We start from the raw sequence: 17,888 nt of genomic DNA, 5'->3' as shown, positions 1-17,888 counted from the left end.
GGTCTTGTGATCAAGTAATTTTAAAACGTGACTCCTATTAAAGTTCATCTCCAATTTTAAATCTTCGAGTCGTGTTTAGCGGAAGAATTTTGTTGATTATTTAAAACAGAAGTGAACACAATTGGATTGTTGATGCAAATACAGTGAAATATTTCAATTTCCGACTCCCGACTGCTATTCAGCTTGTAAGGTTTTAACCTCACCTCACCCCGATTAAACAGTTTATTACCAGGCTATGGGAATAAATCCCAAGCCGGCGAATAGCTTGTAGAGTCTCAGTGATAATAGCAATGTAACAGTAATACGACAGAACAAGGTTAATAGAATGGAATCAAATAGAATGAATTTACAGGTACACAATGGGCTTTGAAGCTCTCCATACTGAGAGCTGATTGGTCAATAATGTCACGTGATATCATGAGGCGCTTGAAGTAATAAAATACAAGAACATAGGTGTGATGTGACATAAGCATAGGAGAACATTTTATGTGGCAAACAGGATGTTGAATGAATCACTTTACTTGAGAACATTCGATGAATTTATCATATGGGCCGCAGTATGGGATTATGCAGTGCATGTGCAAACCTGCGCGCAAAACACCACGCAATTCAACCACTGGTTTCTGTGACGTATGTTACAAGCTTGTGATAAATTACTCCAATCACATTGTTTGGCGCAGGCGCAATCTCAATGTCTCTGCAGGATTCACTGGAAAACAAAACCCGAACAAAACAGTTTATTAACGAATATAGCTTGATGCGTCTCAGTAAAGACAGCAACGTTTAATAAACCGATATAGTTTGCAAATGCACTCCGATTTTCTACGTTTCGACCAATAAGCCCTGTTTCAGTTAATGTCGTTGGTGGCAAACCAAGTTATAAGAAACACCGTAGTAATAATTAACAATTAATGTTACCAGTTTTGCCAAAAAGCTCATCTTGGCCATAAACCATTTTATCTCATAAAAATATGAAATGTTTAAGATTTTGATGTCAAAATTATTATCTGTGGCTATACAGATGAAACACCAGGATTCGAACCCCGACTCTCTTGCTATCTTTATCAAAAATGTTTGGTTACCAATGTATTTGGACCCACGCACGCCCACTTGTGGCAAATGACGTTATCCGCACGGAATAGAAAAAAAGGCTTTCGCAGAGAAGTTTTTATGAAACCGTTTTAACTTGGCCAGAAACCAGTTCGCGAGAAGGGAATTTGTGGCAATGGCCAAGACAGTTATACAAGCAGTCGGTAAGTTAGTTTAATTTACTTAAATGTAAATATCGGTCAAAATATCGATTTCAGTGAAATGTTAAGATGTAACGTCGGTTTGCAAACGAATATTGGCATATATCTTATTGACTAAATTAATTGACATACAATGGGCCTTTATTGCGTTATAATTTGAAATGAGTGTCCGTTGGCCATGTAAGTTTTGTGAAATGTAAGTTTTTATACTGGAAAATGCATTACCAGCACAACTACGCGTTAGCTTAATCTATACAACAATTTTTTGAAACTGTTATTCATGAGAATTATAAGAAACTGTTATTTATGAGGTTGGGTGCTGAGCATGGGGTCATGGGGAGCCACAATTGGCGTGCTTCTCTCACACAAGTGGAAACAGAACTCAGTGGAAGGTTTGCACCATTCTGCTCTCGACACAATCGCCAACATGGAGGGATTATTCCTAACTTGTCAGCTCTTCCCATCTGGACAAAAACAATGCTCTCCCCTGTCGCCAGTCAGCGGTAAACTTATGTTATTTGTATAGACGAAGACTCGAACGAAATAAATGTATTAAACCTGTTTTGCCAGTCGGAAATTTAAATATCAGAAATATGACGAACCATTCGTTGCCAGTTAAACTATTCACATAATTTACATCTTGGAAAGACCTGGTTTGTTCCTGAAGGTTAAAAATGCGTTTCCTGGTCATCAGTAATCTTATGAGCCAAACATTTAAACAACAATTTCTCGAAATGAAAAATTCGCATGAATTCGGGCCTGAGTATTGACAACAAAGTGAAAATACGTTTTGGTTCATCAACAAAACTTGAATCTTAGAGTTGGCAGCTTTGACTGCGCAACCAATTCTAAAGGATTATTTTTACGCAAGGGATAAGACCGGTATGAATCCACAATATCGGAACGAGATTTGCCCCGCGAACGCAGCTAATCGGCCAGACTCCCGGCGTTTATTGTTTACGCTTGTTTTGATTAAAACCAGACTCCTGCTTGAAACTCTAGTTGTTTCAATTGTCGGAACTAAAATGTTTGGCCAGAAAGTTTAATTCAAAGTATTTTTTCCGTATTCACGTGATTTCTGACAAGAATTTGTGTTGGGTTGTTGTTGACGCTGCCAGACATAACGCCAAAAGCTCACCTGGCAAAAAAAACAATTGATTAAAACGACGTTTCGGTCGTTATTCAACTAACCTTCCACAGGATGCGACGGAAACGTCAAATATTATAAATAGAACTTGGTTTTGGTTTGTTTGTCGAAACTTGGTGCGTTTGTCAGATAAACTTTGAGCCGAGTAAATATTTAAACTAAAATTGTAATTTTGTGTCCGAATTTCGCTACAATTTGACATGTTTCTCCATGTTATTAGTGACCGTTCTCGCCTGCCGATGTTTTGTGATTTTCGCGGTCCTCCTTGGCTTCGTGGCGGGCGTCATGACGCTCATGGGATTTAAATGCACCGCTGTGGGCCCGAGTTCCAAAACAGGGAAATCGAAATGCATCCTAATCAGCGGGATCATGTTTCTGGTGTGCGGTAAGTTCACTTGCTTCAATATATCGTTGAAGCAATGAAACTATAGCACTTGTCAATAATTAGCACCCGGTATAGGAATGTTGTTTGTTCCAAATCGTTACCAAGCGTACATTATTGGCCCAACCCGTTTTAATGCGTCCATATGGTGTGACAATGCATTATTAACTACAGACAGATATTACTTTATCGCTTATACACGTTTTGTCTGTCTACTGTGTTTCCATCTGCGAGTGTTTATGCGCGATATTTGAGACGTGACCGCATGCGCTTCCAAAATGGCGAACGAATCTGTCAACAATTGAGAAGCGAAATAGTTTCCCCCCTCTCTCGAACTTCTCAAAACCACTTCGGAGGAGCGTTTGTTATTTTTACGACTTCTTCAATCTTCGCGGTGTTTATTCAAGGAAAGACTTTGCTTTGCCAATACGCATTATGCCTTCCCACTTGAAAGTTCTCGAATAAGACACAGAGAATCTTTCACGAAATTGAACCAATTTGTTCCAAACGCGACTTGCCTTCTTTTATTATTGTTCACCAGGCCCGCTTATTACTTAAAGGTTCGCCGAAAATAATTAGCTTTTTTATCACTTTAGTAATGATGGTTCAATAAAGTTATGAACTTATGTAGTATAATATGCCTGCTAAAAAAGTGCACACTTCTATGTTTCAACGTCATCACAAATAGAAATCAGCAACAGGAAAAATATTTGTAACTTGGCAAATTCACATTTAACTCTATCTCATTAATTGACTCCATTGTTATCGTACCGACACAGGCATTTGCGTCATTATTGCGTCATGCTGGTATATGTTCGACACGATGACGTCACCGCCACCGATAGGTCCGAGAAACAATCTACTGACGTACAAGATACACGAGGCGGTGCAGGTAAGAGGGGGGTGTTAATGTTTGGGAGTTCTGTATATGTTGAAAATCATTTGTCTGTTACGTCCGAAAAGATTTTCACAAGGAATTCTAATTATGTGACTTTTATCGAAAATCAAATCGGAAAATTCCACATCACGTTTTTGCAACTTGAAGTAAATTGTTTGCACGTCCCTGTTTATTGAAAAAAGTCTGATGCCAAAGTTTGGCAAATTTTTAAACAAATTTATCGGGAAAACGTCGACCTAACAGTACTGCAAAAACGAAAGTTTCAACAAATAAACTCATGTCACCACCAATAAGAAAAGAAAGAAAAATATGAGATTTCACAGATCTGCTTGGCCTTTGGTTTGCTCTGGTTCATCGGGTCCATCTTCGTCATCATCGGCTCACGTCATCGTGACATCAGCGAAAGTATTGCATACAACCCGACGTCCCGCGTCGTACAAGAGTACATTTGACGTCAACCATTAATGACGTCAAGACGCTTGCTGGGCTTGTTTTTGTTCTCGAATTTCTTTTCGCAGCATTTTTCGGTAGAACTCGAATCTATTTTGGAAAATATATCGGTTAAAAATTAAACCGCATGTTGGCGCTACAGAGTCTACTGCGGTATAAGTTGCCTTTTTTGTCCACAAGATGCCTTAGCTGTCTGTCTCGATTGGATTTATTCGCCTTGTTTTAATTTGTTTCAAGTAGTGTTTTGAAAACAATATTGTAAAACTAGGTGCAACATATTTATGCCAATTGTGTACAAGTACAAAATAATACGAAAAAACGTTATATATTTTCTAGGTTTTTTGCTTTAGCTTAGTTCTCTCCATTACATACGCATGAATGCGTTCCCATATGGGCGTTGCAAAACTTATCGAAACGTTTTTGTCCACCGACCTTTTCTTCATCTTGCTCACTTCCTTGTCTTCCTCTTCGGCGAATTTTGTGAGAAATACTTGAAGAATTCTCAAGTCCAACTTAATGTACTGCGCCACCTGTAAGCGTGTATTGAGTCACGTGTGTCAATGGTTTACATACACACTTAAACGATTGAACGTTCATGTGTGAACAAGTGCCTGTATCATGTGTTAAGCACAAGTTTGAAATAGAAAAAAATCTTCTAAAGCGGAGAAATAAGTTTATATAAACGAAACAGAATGAAACCTAGCTTGGACTTTTGCAAAAATAATTATGTCGATTATTATCAGTTAGCTGCAGACAATGCTACGGTTAGCAGGCAAGACGGTCGTCAGTCACTAGCTGCACTGAGAGGACCTGACAGGTCGAAACACTGTGCGCGTGTTCAGCTCATTGATAATTATTGGCTCATTTGTTTCTACATAATGATCATGTTTGGATGTTTAATTTACCTCCGGGGTGATTTCCTTGTGCATTTTTCGCTCTTGGAGATAAATCTTTCCCAGTTTCTCGTTGGGACCTACCAACACTCGACTAATTAACGGGAATTCGTCCCCGGGGAGTTCTCGACGTTCTGCAGAAATGTTCGACATTTGAACGATTTGATACCGATGATGACCACGCGGGTTCGTCGTGTGAGGTAAAACATTTAGTTGTAGTGTAATGAACGATTATCCGACGCAGAAATGAATAAAATATAATGTTTTCGGTAAACACTGTCGTGGAGTTTTTCTCAAGCTTTCTTTTGCTACTGAGTGAAATTTTCTGAAACAAGAAGATGGGTATCTTGTTTATAACAAAGCTTTCACCACAGAAACTGGTTAAGTCATAGTGACGACAACCATATCCTGTTCATGAATTTAGGGTTACGGGGTTATTATCTACAAGATCGGGGTTGCGTTGTAGCCGCCGAGACTATATTAAACCGCACGCGGTTACGATGCGGAACAAGACATGAAAATCTAGTTGAAACCTAGAAGCGAGTAGAAGACCTCGAAGGTTTGCGACCCACATTCAGTTACTACTGCAATGCGACTTTAAATTCATACACGGAAAATTAAACTTACAATTAAACGGGCTTTAACAGTTCTGATAAGAATTCTGCTTGCAATGCATATATATATTGTGGGTAAGAATTTACGTTATCGGGCTCTCCTGATAGCTAATCAAAGACTTTAGGGCATTTTTTCAACAACTTCTCTGTTAAACCCCAAGGGTTTACTACGGAATAAAATATAACTCACGTCTGCGTTGGAAATTTATGTGATTTCAAAAACCTATACCTCCAGTTTCCTTAACAATGTACAAGGAGAAATCATCCGACGAGTTCTCGACCCTGAACTTGGCGAATAGTTTGGTGACGACAGTGTGTGCGTTGTTCTGGCTCGTGACTCGAACTTTCGTAACGGAACCGAAAGCGGGAGTGAACACGGATGTCTGCGGACGAAATAACAAACTGCATTGATATCTACAACATATTTTGACTTCATCCAAGTTCGCATTAACGTACATAAATTACAGTACATGTTGGCAATATTAGAATTATTGTGAATCTACTTTATTTATGTGATAAGTTTGTTTCTAATTTAAATGATGTTAACGCCTGGTTTCAGTTGTGGTTTTTTTGCTTTCATTACTTTTAACGTTGTCCACAAAAAAAATCGCTATTTGCAGTTTTAGTAAGTTATTTGTTGGTTTCAGAAAGTAAAAAGCGTATCTGCTTTGTAACAAAAAGTTATTATTGACAAACGGCACGCTGCAAATACGTGAAAGTGTGGGTTTTTATTTATTTAATTATCAAAGAAATAAATCTTCGTGTAATTAAAGCAGGTAGCGTCACTCGAATGTTCCGAAACTATTGCTACGTTTTGAACAATCACCCGGTAATTGTAAGTGTGTCCGTTTATAGACGCCCGATGCTTCAAGTAGCGCGATTTTTTCTTCCGCATGATGACGCTGCTGGTCCTTGCTAAGTTTCCGCCTGATTCGTCGTCGCTGTCAGTATCTGTTGGGAAACAACTTAATGATAAATTATCGTAAACTGCACTTTTATGGCACATTGCAAGTATTTGAAGAGACTGAATTAATAATTTTTTTACCAACATTCCAAAAAAAATTGTGCCAATTATACGAAAAAAGAGCTGTTTGGTGACGTAGGATTTTTTAAAGTTTAACGTATGCAAGTTCTGCTGGACAATTTATTTTCACTGCAGAGTATGATTCTGTGACCGACTATCTAGATCTCTTAACAGCAGGTTTTTATTCGCAAAAATGGAGTTCAGTAACGACTACATCATAAAAACACGACGCTTAAAAACGTGCAACAACCTGAACGATAAAAACTTTACTCTATGTAGGTGTAACTGTAAAGCATCGCAGTACATGCACACGCCCGCACATATTACCACTTATGTCACACCACGTGACCACCAACGTCATAACACCACCTGATAACATTTGACACTTACCTGCTTTGGAGCTATGATCTGGAACTCGAAGTCTCATCGCTCCCCTCCTCTTGTCGTTCCTACGTTGTCTCGTCTTCCCCCAGATGGCATTTTCAATGTCAAGTCCGGACGCTGGAAAGACACGGAAACCGCGTTATCTTGTGCTGTTTTTGAAACAGTTTTGAACTTGCTTCGTCGTTCACGTAATTAGCGAACGGTTTGAAGTGAAGAGTAAAAAAGTCATAAAACACAGTTTGTAGGTGTTGAAAATCTAGACAAATTAAATTTATTTGTGTAAAAGACATAATTGGAAAATGCGTTGGCATCGAAACAGGCTATCGCAAAAAAACGTACAAGAATTTTAATTTTATACTTGACCGACAAAAAATGTAATTAACTATTCGAGAAAAAGTTCAATAAATATCTGAAGCTTATAGAAATCTTACCGCTTCCACCGGGCGCTTGCAACTGATTTCCCTCTTGGCCATTCCTGCAACAAATTTTAGCGACATTAACACAAAAAATGATATTCGATCAAACATCGCAAGCAAACTAGATGACAACTTGTTTGAACAAACAGCATATATTTTGCACTTATTACAGTTAATAAGAATTGGTAATACTTACTCGGGGCCTTCACTTCCCTCTTGAATTTGTGGCCTGATTTTTTCATCATCATCAGCCAACTAAACACGAGGATTAAAAAGTTTATTGTTTAAGGTTGTGTTTATGGTTACGATACGTGGAGTAAATCCTCACCACCTGGTATTTGTAATCACGTATAACGTCCCAGCTAACCGGTATTCAGTTAAGAAGTTAGATCCATTAAAATGCTAAAAAACGCGGACAGTCCAGAAAACAGATTAAATTTTGTTTTTACAAAACAAATTTCTGGCACTGATTTGTATGTTGGCATTTTTTGACCACATTGGGATTCGAACCCAGGATATCCTGGCCACGAATCCCGATCATGTTTTCTTCTTCGTATATGAGTGTTTAACCGATGTCTAAAACGTACTTGTAGTCGGATGGCCGTCTTCAGACCCCAATAGATGTTGAGTAATCCTTCAACCACGAGTTCCCCTTTCTTGTTCTGACGTTTCGCCAAACGCTCTGCTGCCCCATCGTGGTAAGTGTTGTAATCGTTCAAACGTGACAAAAAGTTTTCGCTGCAACGAAGAAAACAACGGTTTAATTTCGACTGTAAATCGTATGGTTTGAAGAAAGAAATGTTGAAGAAAACGCGATTGTTGGGGCAGGCATGCGGTTACCGATAACGGCGTTTTTTGTTTAATTCATATCTTCCTGTTGGCAATGGAAAAACGTGTGAATTGAATGTTGGCTAAATTAACCAGCAAGCACGACAAACACGCACGTTACCAACATCAAACTTGTAGTTACGACCAACGCACCGAAACGCAGCACGTGTATCAGGATGTAGTAAAGCATGTTACTGCTGTGCGACTGTGGCCAGCAGCAACCGAAAAGAAAACAGTTGTTATCGTAGCATAAGTTATTGAGGTTACGAAAATACGAGTATTTGAAAACGTTTGTGAGCGGTTGGCCCCGACTATTTTACCTCTACACCCAAGGGCCGAACACTACTTCGTGTTGACACAAATTATGTTGGTTGTGAATTACCAACATATAACTGTTACTAACCGTTTGAAGGCGACCTAACTTTCAGAAATATGTATTCGACAAATTTTTTGAGACCCAAGCATACAGGTCATGCAGTGACTTTGACGTAATAAACAAAAAACAAACTACAAAACACCGATGTTAACATATTGCGTAATTCAACATTTGTAGCTGGTTTGTAATACGTTTCTTTATTACGAGTTTTGTGTGTAATAACCAATATATTTATCACAGCTTTACTTGGAAACGCTCAAGTATGTTTGTAAACACTGGAGGGAGGTAGTGGGCGGGGTGTTTAGTGGTTTAAATTCCATGAAGACCAACGAGAAAATACGTTTGCGAAGACCGCCTACTCATTTCACTCCTTTACTCATTTAGATTTCTTTGCCGAAGAAGAATGGCCAAGACTTTAGGCATGTGGTTCTCAACCTTCTATGCTGCGTGAATACCCCTTCGTCCCTACAATGCCTCTCAAGGCCTGTGCCATGTACACAGTTATAAAAGGGGGTATTAATATAACGGAATTAGTGCGGACGCCCTCTGACCCCCTTTGAAAACCCATAGTGGGAGCCATGGACTACCGTTGATGCCCCTGCTTTAAAGGAAAGGTACAAAAATAACAAACAAGGCAACAACAACAGCGGGGTCGAAGGTAGACCCTTACTTTTCGAGCATGTAACGATATCCACCCTATTTTAAACCATGGCAAATGCACGTGATGTCGACGCTTCCCTACATATGCGAAATACTTGGGGCTTATCTACTTGAAGGGGAAATGTCACAAGTGAGGAGGGGTCAGCATTTTGCAATAATGCAGACCTTAAACACGGCAATTGTGAAACGTCTGCACAATTGTATGATGTAGTCAGCAACTTCCCACACATGTCACATCATATTACTGTAGTGTTCGTCAAAGGTGTCAAACCAAAGGTTGGTAAGTGAAACTATATTCTGCCTGTCTAACGAGGTATTCCACTGTATGCGATATTGGATTTTGCGAATGCAAATAGTGCTTGGTTTCCATGTTTTGGTGACTGGTTCTGGTTCCACGAACTGTAGGAAATGAAACTGATTACGATGTTTTAGCAGTGGCAAATGTTGGGGAGGCCCTAGGTTTTTGTGAGTGGTAACTAAACGTATCCGTATGTCCTACAATACTTAAGGGCAGTGTTATATAATACTAGTTGTAAATGGTATGAAATCTAAAGCGTCATCGGGTTTTGTTAGTAAAAATCACCCGAAGAACACAATTGATTACTGTGAGATGCTTTTAAAACGATTTGGCATGACGATTGTGCTTTTTCAAGACGTCCAAAGCTTGGGATATTACGACCTCCAAGCCCCCATAACATAGATAAGATATATCGGTCTGTCACTTATTTATCCTATCAGGACGCGATCGCTGTACAGATGTTTGCGGTGGAAATTCTCTAAATAAACAAAACCATGCGATCAACTCGTTCTGACAAATGTCTCTAACATTTGATGTTTGGAAGGTGAAGACATTTCGAGGTTTACGCCGACAGCAAGACAGCTTTTTTGTGTCCCAGAGCTGAGTTGAAATATTTTGTTTCCACTCATTGGTGGAATCAGGAAGTAAAATATGCGTTGCCGACGTCATCGCACGCCATACCACACAAACACTGTTTGTAAAACGCTGAATGCGTGCGTTGAGTGACTGTGGTCCCATGACAATTTAGTGGTTTGCAGACCAGAGGCCTGAGTATCAGATTTAAAACAAGTGAAGCGCTTTTCTCAAAAATGCTTTAAATCATTACTTCGCAGGTACTATTGTGTCGATTGAATCACAACAGTCATTATTTTTATGACGCAAGAACCAGCCATTGTTTGGCAAGACATTCACAATTATACCCTAAATACCTCGTTTGTTACGTCATAACATGCAAAGTCGCAGCCAACATCATATCAATCGCGAGGAAACGATAAACCCTAATATGGACCTTGGTGAAATGACTGCGGTGAAACCAAATTTGCACTGAAGGCTTTATTTAAATAAATAGTTAAATTGTGACGAAAAATCACATATGCTTGATATTTAAACTAACTTATGAGTTCGACCGACGTTTTCTAGTTTACATCCCAACTCCTTTACTCACAAATTCTGATGTAAGAAGCACACATATACACATTGTACGGGCACACGACAACCCTACAGCCCCACATGTCAAAAATGTAACTGCTTTTTACCCATGCATTTCGTCTACTCACGTGGAAATGGTCTTCGAGTCGCTGAGCCGTATATCAGTCATCTTCTTCGGAGATTTCTTCAATAGTGACTCTGTGCTGCTTCTTAAAGCGTAATAACTTCGTCTGAACAAGGCTTTGGTCTCTTTCCTTCTGCCGTTTCCCACGCGCAAAGTGACTGACTCAGTCGCAGAAGAAGGCAATAACGTCCGGTCGTCGACCTGCCGATTTCACAAAGCAAGATATTGTTTCTGTGGCAAAATGCTCAACAAAATTTACTATCAGTATTTTATTTTCGATATGCACGATTTGTCAGAAGGGCGTTTTACTGCTATGCTTATTCGCAAGTATAAGCTGCCATGGAATTATTTGGTGAAAAGGAGTGCAAAACAGTTCACAAAAATCACAAACTTGCAAGGAACAAAGCCTAAATCACATAAAGAGATTCGTTTCAAATAAGCAACGACAATAAATGCGGTTTAATTGCATACTAATAGAGGCATGTTTTTGGATTTCAGTTTTTACAAATTCGGATATACTTTTAAAAACGTACGATGATTTACAAACATTTTGATTTGTGAAGAAGTTTAGCTGAAAAACACCAATTTTTATCGCAAGTTTGGCAGCAATTATAAGTTATGAATGACGATTTCTATTTGCGGACGTTTTTTATGTTTTTGTTGAGGTCATCTCTGATAAGGCGGAAATCACAGCAGCTTTAAGTAAATAAGTGGTCGGTTAGATTCTCAGAAAATAATCTTCAGCGTTGTTTACGAAAGGATATTTGGTACGAACAACAGCCTGTAGACAAACTACCTCGACAACTTTTATCGTAGGAATTTCTTGGACTCTGTCAGAAGAAGTTTCTTCAGTTTCGTCTTCGCGGGGTTGCTGGGCCCAGAATCGTGAAAATGCCGAAAGAAAACGGTTATAGGCGGCCTGGAAAGCAAACACATCGTTACTCCATGTTTTAACAAGAATCAAAACTAAAAGTTTCGTATTTTTGAAAAGTTGTTTCTGCGCTAACACCTGGGCGCCTGACTTGATAACCTGCATGGTTTTATTGGTGCCGAAGCCATTTTATTCCCTTCGTAGCTGTTTTTTGCGCAAAATACACTTTATTTCATTTGATTTGATTTCTTATTCTGACCAGTTAATTATACTGCGCTCCAATTAGCGTTTTTAGTTGTAAACAGTCTGTAGCAGTGGAATCTTGGAACTGGCTATAAGCAAGTGATGTGCTTCTCAATACGGTTTCGCTTTTGATGGCCTTGCTTTGAGAAAAGGGGTTGAATTGTACCAAAGGTTGGCAGAAAAAGGAAACAATAGCTTTAGAAACTTCGCTGTCTGGTTATAAATTCAAGTGACACCGTGGAGCGTTATTGTATTGAGGAAACAAAATTACTCATAATTGTTAACAATACTCCACTACTTTCTGTTATGTTGCAGCTAAAATCAGCGGAAGACAGGTTTTGTTGTTACGCTGATACTATAAATAGTATTAAAACATAAGGCTTCTGTTACTATACCGACTTGCACCGCAGTGTTAAACAACCTAAATCTCACTTCCTATCGTTATGCGACCAACTAGTGTATTGCAGATTGTAATGCAGTTACATAGAAATGCTTAAACGAACCAAGTTTTTCAAACAATGTCCCGCCTTTTTATAATTTGGTATTACGTGTGTTTAAATAACAAAATAGTCCCGATGCACTGCAGCTGTCTTTTCATTTTCAGTTGACTGATTTAATAACTATAGCCTAATGACATTGCTACTGCAAAGTCTACCAAACTCTTATTGGCAACTTTAAACAAACGTCAACAATTTGCAAACAATGGTCGATACATTTCGATTTTCATTTTGCGTAACTGACAAACATGGTGCAGGCCTAACACTTAAAACAGCTTAATACTGTACACAACGTGGGGGACAACTGTTTCTGTTTTGAAATAACCATGTCTGACACCAAGCAACCAGTCATCATGAACTGTCGTTTCCGCTGCGCCCAGACGTTCACCCTATGCACTGTTGACGCTTTAAACATGTTCACCTTCCGTAGTAGCTGGGCTCACTGCAAACACACTGCTAAAAAACTATATTGCCGCTTTACTTCAAACCTCGCGCAAACTTAATGTTATTGTGAAATGCAAAGCATTGCTCAATACTAAAGCCCACCCCAGCGCGAAAATCAGCACATCAGAGTCGCATTTAGGCGGTGAAGTGTTTTGATTACTGCGCAGCCGGTTATGACGTCACGTCACGTGTTTCCCTGATGGTCCGAAAGCTCAGGCGAGTACTGGCTGTGTTTGGGGTGGCAACAAAAAGTCGTAATTACTGATTAATGCGATGCTTTTTGTCAATGATACGCAAGTGATGCATGCTAACGGTTTTCGGAAACGTGCCTAATTGTGCAAAACTAAGGCCAGTTTTCCTGCAGTGCACAAACCCTTCCCCTAATACTAAGGTAAACTTTACCTGTATTAAAACCAAACATAAAAGCTCCAATTTGATGCCATAGATAAAACTCTAGTTCTCTGCAACGCAACGAAAATTAGCACGTACCTTTAAAGTCGCCATTCTTCCACATGGTTAAATGGGAAAGTGCGACCTCAGCCTTGCTACCAGTTCTGTCCACGCTGTCAGCTTAAAGTGTACGTCAATCTTCAGGCAAATCGGCGCCCACCACGAGCTGGGTGTTATTAACTATAGGAAGTGAGTCACTAGGCTTATACATGGGTGAGGGTGATGCTAGCAGTATGTACAGGATTAATGTGGACCCGGTCAGACCGAATGTTCGCAATTTCCTATGATGACATGAAAATTGTTCCATTGTCTATTTTTCAATTTACCTAGGTTAATGTTGACAGAAAAAAACACTGTTGCACACACACATATTTGATAAAAGAAGTTCGTGCCCCATTTGTTCAAGCAAAAATCAAACTGTAAGTCACAAACACAAGTTTCTGTGCATATTGATGTATTTTGGAAGGAGGCAGAAATTCTACAATCAAAGTTTGCTTTCAAATGTTCAAGAACAAAAGAGTTTATGACGCATCAAACGTGTTGCTTGGGGATGCAGAAAAGTTATTGGGCATTCTTCTTGTCTTTAAAAACTTAAGAAAATTTCCGACTAGTCAGCACTTTTTTGAAAGTAAAGGTATTCATACAAGAAGTATGACTTGCTAGTCTTCGGAATTGTCGGAAACTCTGAATCATTTACGGAGGAAGCAATCTTGTTCATGTGCAGATTAATCAAACAGCGGCCAACATCTTGGCTGTTGGCTCACTGACAAGCGGAAGAGCTCGAAATCAACAAGCAAATGCCGTTATTTCGTATTTCCACGCACTGAGAAATTTGAGTGAACATTTTAGGCCAGGATCTTCGAGAGAAAACAAATGTACATGTTTGAAGATGTTTTTCGAAGGTCAATGAATTTATACTTTTTGTTGAAAAAAATAACGATATGAATCGCCAAATTGAAGACAGTCAAGGAAAAATAACAATTTTAACGGGCGGCAATTTTAACGTTCCCTTCATACGCATTTAGCTTGTTTTTTCCGAGCAACATTCAATTTAATTATTCTTGTCGAAAGCTAACACAAGTAAGTTGTGATAGGATGTGCACAAATCAGACTTGATGGTGGCACAGCGCATCTAGTGGTAGTACGGTTAACTTTGTGCCACCATTAGGTGCGCTGTGCCACTATCTTTAACTTTGTTGGCATTGTTTGAAAACGTTTTCTTCCACAAGACGTTCGATGCCTCATGTCGTTGGACACAAACGTACACCTTTTCAATTAACATGAACAAACTAAGTTTTCCTCTGCACCTTGTAGTTGACCCCAAAATTTAAATATACGAGCTACAAATTTACTTTTTAATGCTGGAAAATGATTGAATTGCAGTTTTCAGTCAGACAGGAAATACAATTGTGCTCTTCCAAACAAGAAATCAGTACAGTTGGTATTGGCTAAAATTGCAAAGGCAGGAACAGTACAACAGAATAAAAAACATAGGAAAGCAGTAGTTCCATGCATTGTCTCCTTCTTGTTCTGCTTTCCTCTAAAGCAGGATGTCTTCGAACGTGTTTGTACCAACCAGCAATGCATTTTTACTCAATGATAAGTTCGTCAATCGACCAATCTTCATAACTTCCGTCTGGCATATACCTTCGAATTATGATAGGAATCTTTTTTGCTCTTGAAAAAAACAATTAAATCTTATTGTTAGAGTTAATTTTGTGATGAAAACAATGATATCCATGGCGATTACATGCAAAAACTATACAAAAAATAATTTAATTAGTAAAACTGAAATGCTGAACAAACATGCAACTTGTTTTTTTACATGTTTGTAAATATGACAAATTTTGTTTTCAGGTTTAACTTGTCTATACTTGTATTCAACAAAATGATTAAACAACACAAGCACTTACTTCAATTCTTTCATTGCAATTTGCAGTGGATCAGTTTCACCTTCGAGCTCAACCATCACAGGGGCATTCATTCTTTTACAACAAAAAGTTGCCACTTAGCCCCATTCAAATGATATAGCTACAACCCCTTAGTTCAAATCAAACATTAAAACAAGTAGAATGGTATGAAATAAAGATTGTTGACTCACGAAATCTGTAAAGCTCTTGTCCCAAGTACTCTAGCTCTTTCATATTTTGTCAGGTAAGGGGTGGTGATACGTTTTGATGCAGCAGTCGCACCAACTTCTGTGGTAAAAAGACATTCATTATTAAGTCATGAAATTTTTTGGGAAAATAGTTAAGAATATTGGCATAAATAATTTGGTTTCCCCTCAAAATTTTATTACTTAACATCAAACATTGTAATGGTCAGCTATTTGTTTTAGGATTGCAACAAGTTAAGCACGCAAATTTTATTGTGAAAATTTGTAACGTTGGCTGCATAACTTTATTTTGTCCGGGAATCTTTCATCACTAACACACAAAAATGCTTTGAATAATTGAAGAGATTCTTACCACTGGAATCCATGATTTCAACCCTCTGATCTCCTTCCTCTGCATTTTCCAGTTCATTCTCATCTCCAACATCTTCCATCTCACCTCCATCATCAGCATATCTACAACATTTGAGAAATAAAAGAATGTGTAAAAAAACGTTAAATAAATACATTAAATTTATTTGTATTGTTTTGTATGTCATATTTGCATGTCAAATTTGAAGACATTATTACATAATGAACTTTTCATATTTGGTAGACAAATACAAAACACCCTTATCAATTGCAATGATCAAGTATTCATACCCATCAAAATCGTCTTCATGGTCAGACATTGTTAATCTTTGCACTATACACTACAAGTTTTAGATGAGTAAAGCAAGAAACTGCAACAATGTGCGTGTTTATGTAAGATATTTTTCGCTGAAAACAAGACCCTGTTGTCTACCTGTGAAAAATGGCAATAAATTGGGTAACACTAATTTACGGAATAAGGAACCTAAGGAATCTAAGGAAACTCACACTAATTTACGGAGCTAAGGAACCTAAGGAAATTCACAGACACTAATTTACGGAGCTAAGGAACGGAAATAGTCTAAGGAAAATACACGCTGCTTACGGAACTGGCCAAGGCCGTCTAAGGAAAATACATACTGCTTACGGAACTGGCCAAGGGCGTGTAAGGAAAATACACAAGGCTTACGGAACGGGCCAAGGACGTCTAAGGAAACTAGATAGTGCTTACGGAACTGACCTATGGCGTCTAAGGAAAATATATAGAGCTTACAGAACTGGCCAAAGGCGTCTAAGGAATGTAGATAGAGCTCACGGAACTGGCAAAAGGCGTCTAAGGAAAGTAGATATAGCTTACGGAACTGGCAAAGGGCGTCTAAGGAACATATATTGAGCTTAAGGAACTGACCAAGAGCGTCCAAGGAAAATATATAGGGCTTACGGAACTGACCAAGGGCGTCTAAGGAAAGTAGATAGAGCTTACGGAATTGACCAAGTGCGTCTAAGGAAAATATATTGAGCTTTCGGAACTGACCAAGGGCGTCTAAGGAAAATATATAGGGCTTACGGAGCTCCGTAAATTAGTATGAGTTTCCTTAGATTCCTTATTCCGTATCTTGCGCAAAATTAAAAAACAACCAACGTGATGAATGTAAGACAGCACACCTTTCACGTTTTCTGTATAACCACACAGGTGTAACTAAAGGTGCAACAAGTCCTACCCTAGAGTGAAGGCAACACCGCAACCACACAAGTCCTACAGCAATATACTTTATAGCTGTTAAAAAAACGCAATGGTAATGTGATGTACATGTTCTAAGCCTTATCTACACCAATTTTAAAAAAATTCTATGGACCGGAACATTATCAAATTGGCACTTGCATGCGGTGCCACAAATGCTCGCTGTTTACGGTTTGAGGAACATGCTGGGATTCACACAGCGTGACCGCGGTCAAACCCATTTAGTTGCGATATACTTATAGGTGTCCAAAATTGCAATTATGTAAGTATAAGTATGAGATTGTTTTTTAAAAAGAGGTTGCAGACCTTGTTGATTAAAATGTTTGTTTTTGCAACTCATTTTTTGTTTTTGTCACGAGTTAATACATAATTTGTGTGAACACAATCGTTTACAGACGTGTTCACCAATGCGTGAAATAATTTCGGATTTAACCAATTTGTACAAGCAATTTAATTTTTGCAAACAGATTTATATTTAGTAAATCAATATACTACATTTAAGTTTCTCATAACTATTATTTTTTGTGTCAATTTATAACGATTAAGTTTTGATGAAATAGAAAAATATACACCGATAATACCATATACCTATCTGTTAACTGTTTGTTGTTTTGCTATTTCTCAAAACTAAGTTGAGGAAATTTTATGGTATCTTTTTGCCCTACCAAATTTGGAGAACACATTCTTTATTTAGGTTTTGATTTTCTATATTAACAAGACTAATTGAAAAATTTGCTACTGTTTTCAGCAATCGCTGCAACAGTTTTCTTATGTTAATGCATTAGC

At 38.4% G+C, this 17,888-nt stretch overlaps 3 protein-coding genes across 4 annotated transcripts; 1 reads left to right on the top strand and 2 right to left on the bottom strand.

Moving 5' to 3' along the window:
• The first annotated feature begins 1,195 nt into the window (after positions 1–1,195).
• LOC145894174 (claudin-19-like) lies at positions 1,196–4,129 on the top strand. Its single transcript, XM_082982661.1, has 5 exons — positions 1,196–1,253; positions 1,562–1,753; positions 2,618–2,782; positions 3,559–3,671; positions 4,001–4,129. The coding sequence occupies exons 1-5, from the start codon at positions 1,226–1,228 to the stop codon at positions 4,127–4,129; spliced, it is 627 nt and encodes a 208-aa protein (XP_082838787.1). The 5' UTR covers positions 1,196–1,225.
• LOC145894173 (ras association domain-containing protein 2-like) lies at positions 3,825–13,550 on the bottom strand. Of its 2 annotated transcripts, XM_082982659.1 has the most exons (12): positions 13,438–13,550; positions 11,690–11,812; positions 10,898–11,094; positions 8,046–8,196; positions 7,655–7,713; positions 7,474–7,517; positions 7,049–7,159; positions 6,461–6,585; positions 5,864–6,017; positions 5,033–5,154; positions 4,560–4,657; positions 3,825–4,217 (listed from the first exon to the last, which is right to left on the bottom strand). In XM_082982659.1, exons 1-12 carry the CDS (start codon positions 13,450–13,452, stop codon positions 4,148–4,150), a joined length of 1,269 nt encoding a protein of 422 aa, XP_082838785.1. In that variant the 5' UTR covers positions 13,453–13,550; the 3' UTR covers positions 3,825–4,147. The 2 variants fall into 2 exon arrangements, with proteins under 2 accessions (XP_082838785.1, XP_082838784.1); XM_082982658.1 differs by lacking the exon at positions 13,438–13,550 and having other exon boundaries at positions 11,690–12,993.
• A 1,189-nt stretch (positions 13,551–14,739) lies between these two features.
• LOC145894311 (DNA-directed RNA polymerases I, II, and III subunit RPABC2-like) lies at positions 14,740–16,757 on the bottom strand. Its single transcript, XM_082982855.1, has 5 exons — positions 16,154–16,757; positions 15,867–15,967; positions 15,500–15,596; positions 15,312–15,383; positions 14,740–15,075 (listed from the first exon to the last, which is right to left on the bottom strand). The coding sequence occupies exons 1-5, from the start codon at positions 16,180–16,182 to the stop codon at positions 14,988–14,990; spliced, it is 387 nt and encodes a 128-aa protein (XP_082838981.1). The 5' UTR covers positions 16,183–16,757; the 3' UTR covers positions 14,740–14,987.
• Positions 16,758–17,888: the final 1,131 nt, after the last annotated feature.

This window comes from Ascidia mentula, chromosome 3, assembly GCF_947561715.1.
Source record: "Ascidia mentula chromosome 3, kaAscMent1.1, whole genome shotgun sequence".
Classification (NCBI taxonomy): domain Eukaryota; kingdom Metazoa; phylum Chordata; class Ascidiacea; order Phlebobranchia; family Ascidiidae; genus Ascidia; species Ascidia mentula.
Note: the sequence above shows the minus strand (reverse complement) of the source record. Positions and strands in the feature narration are given on the sequence as shown.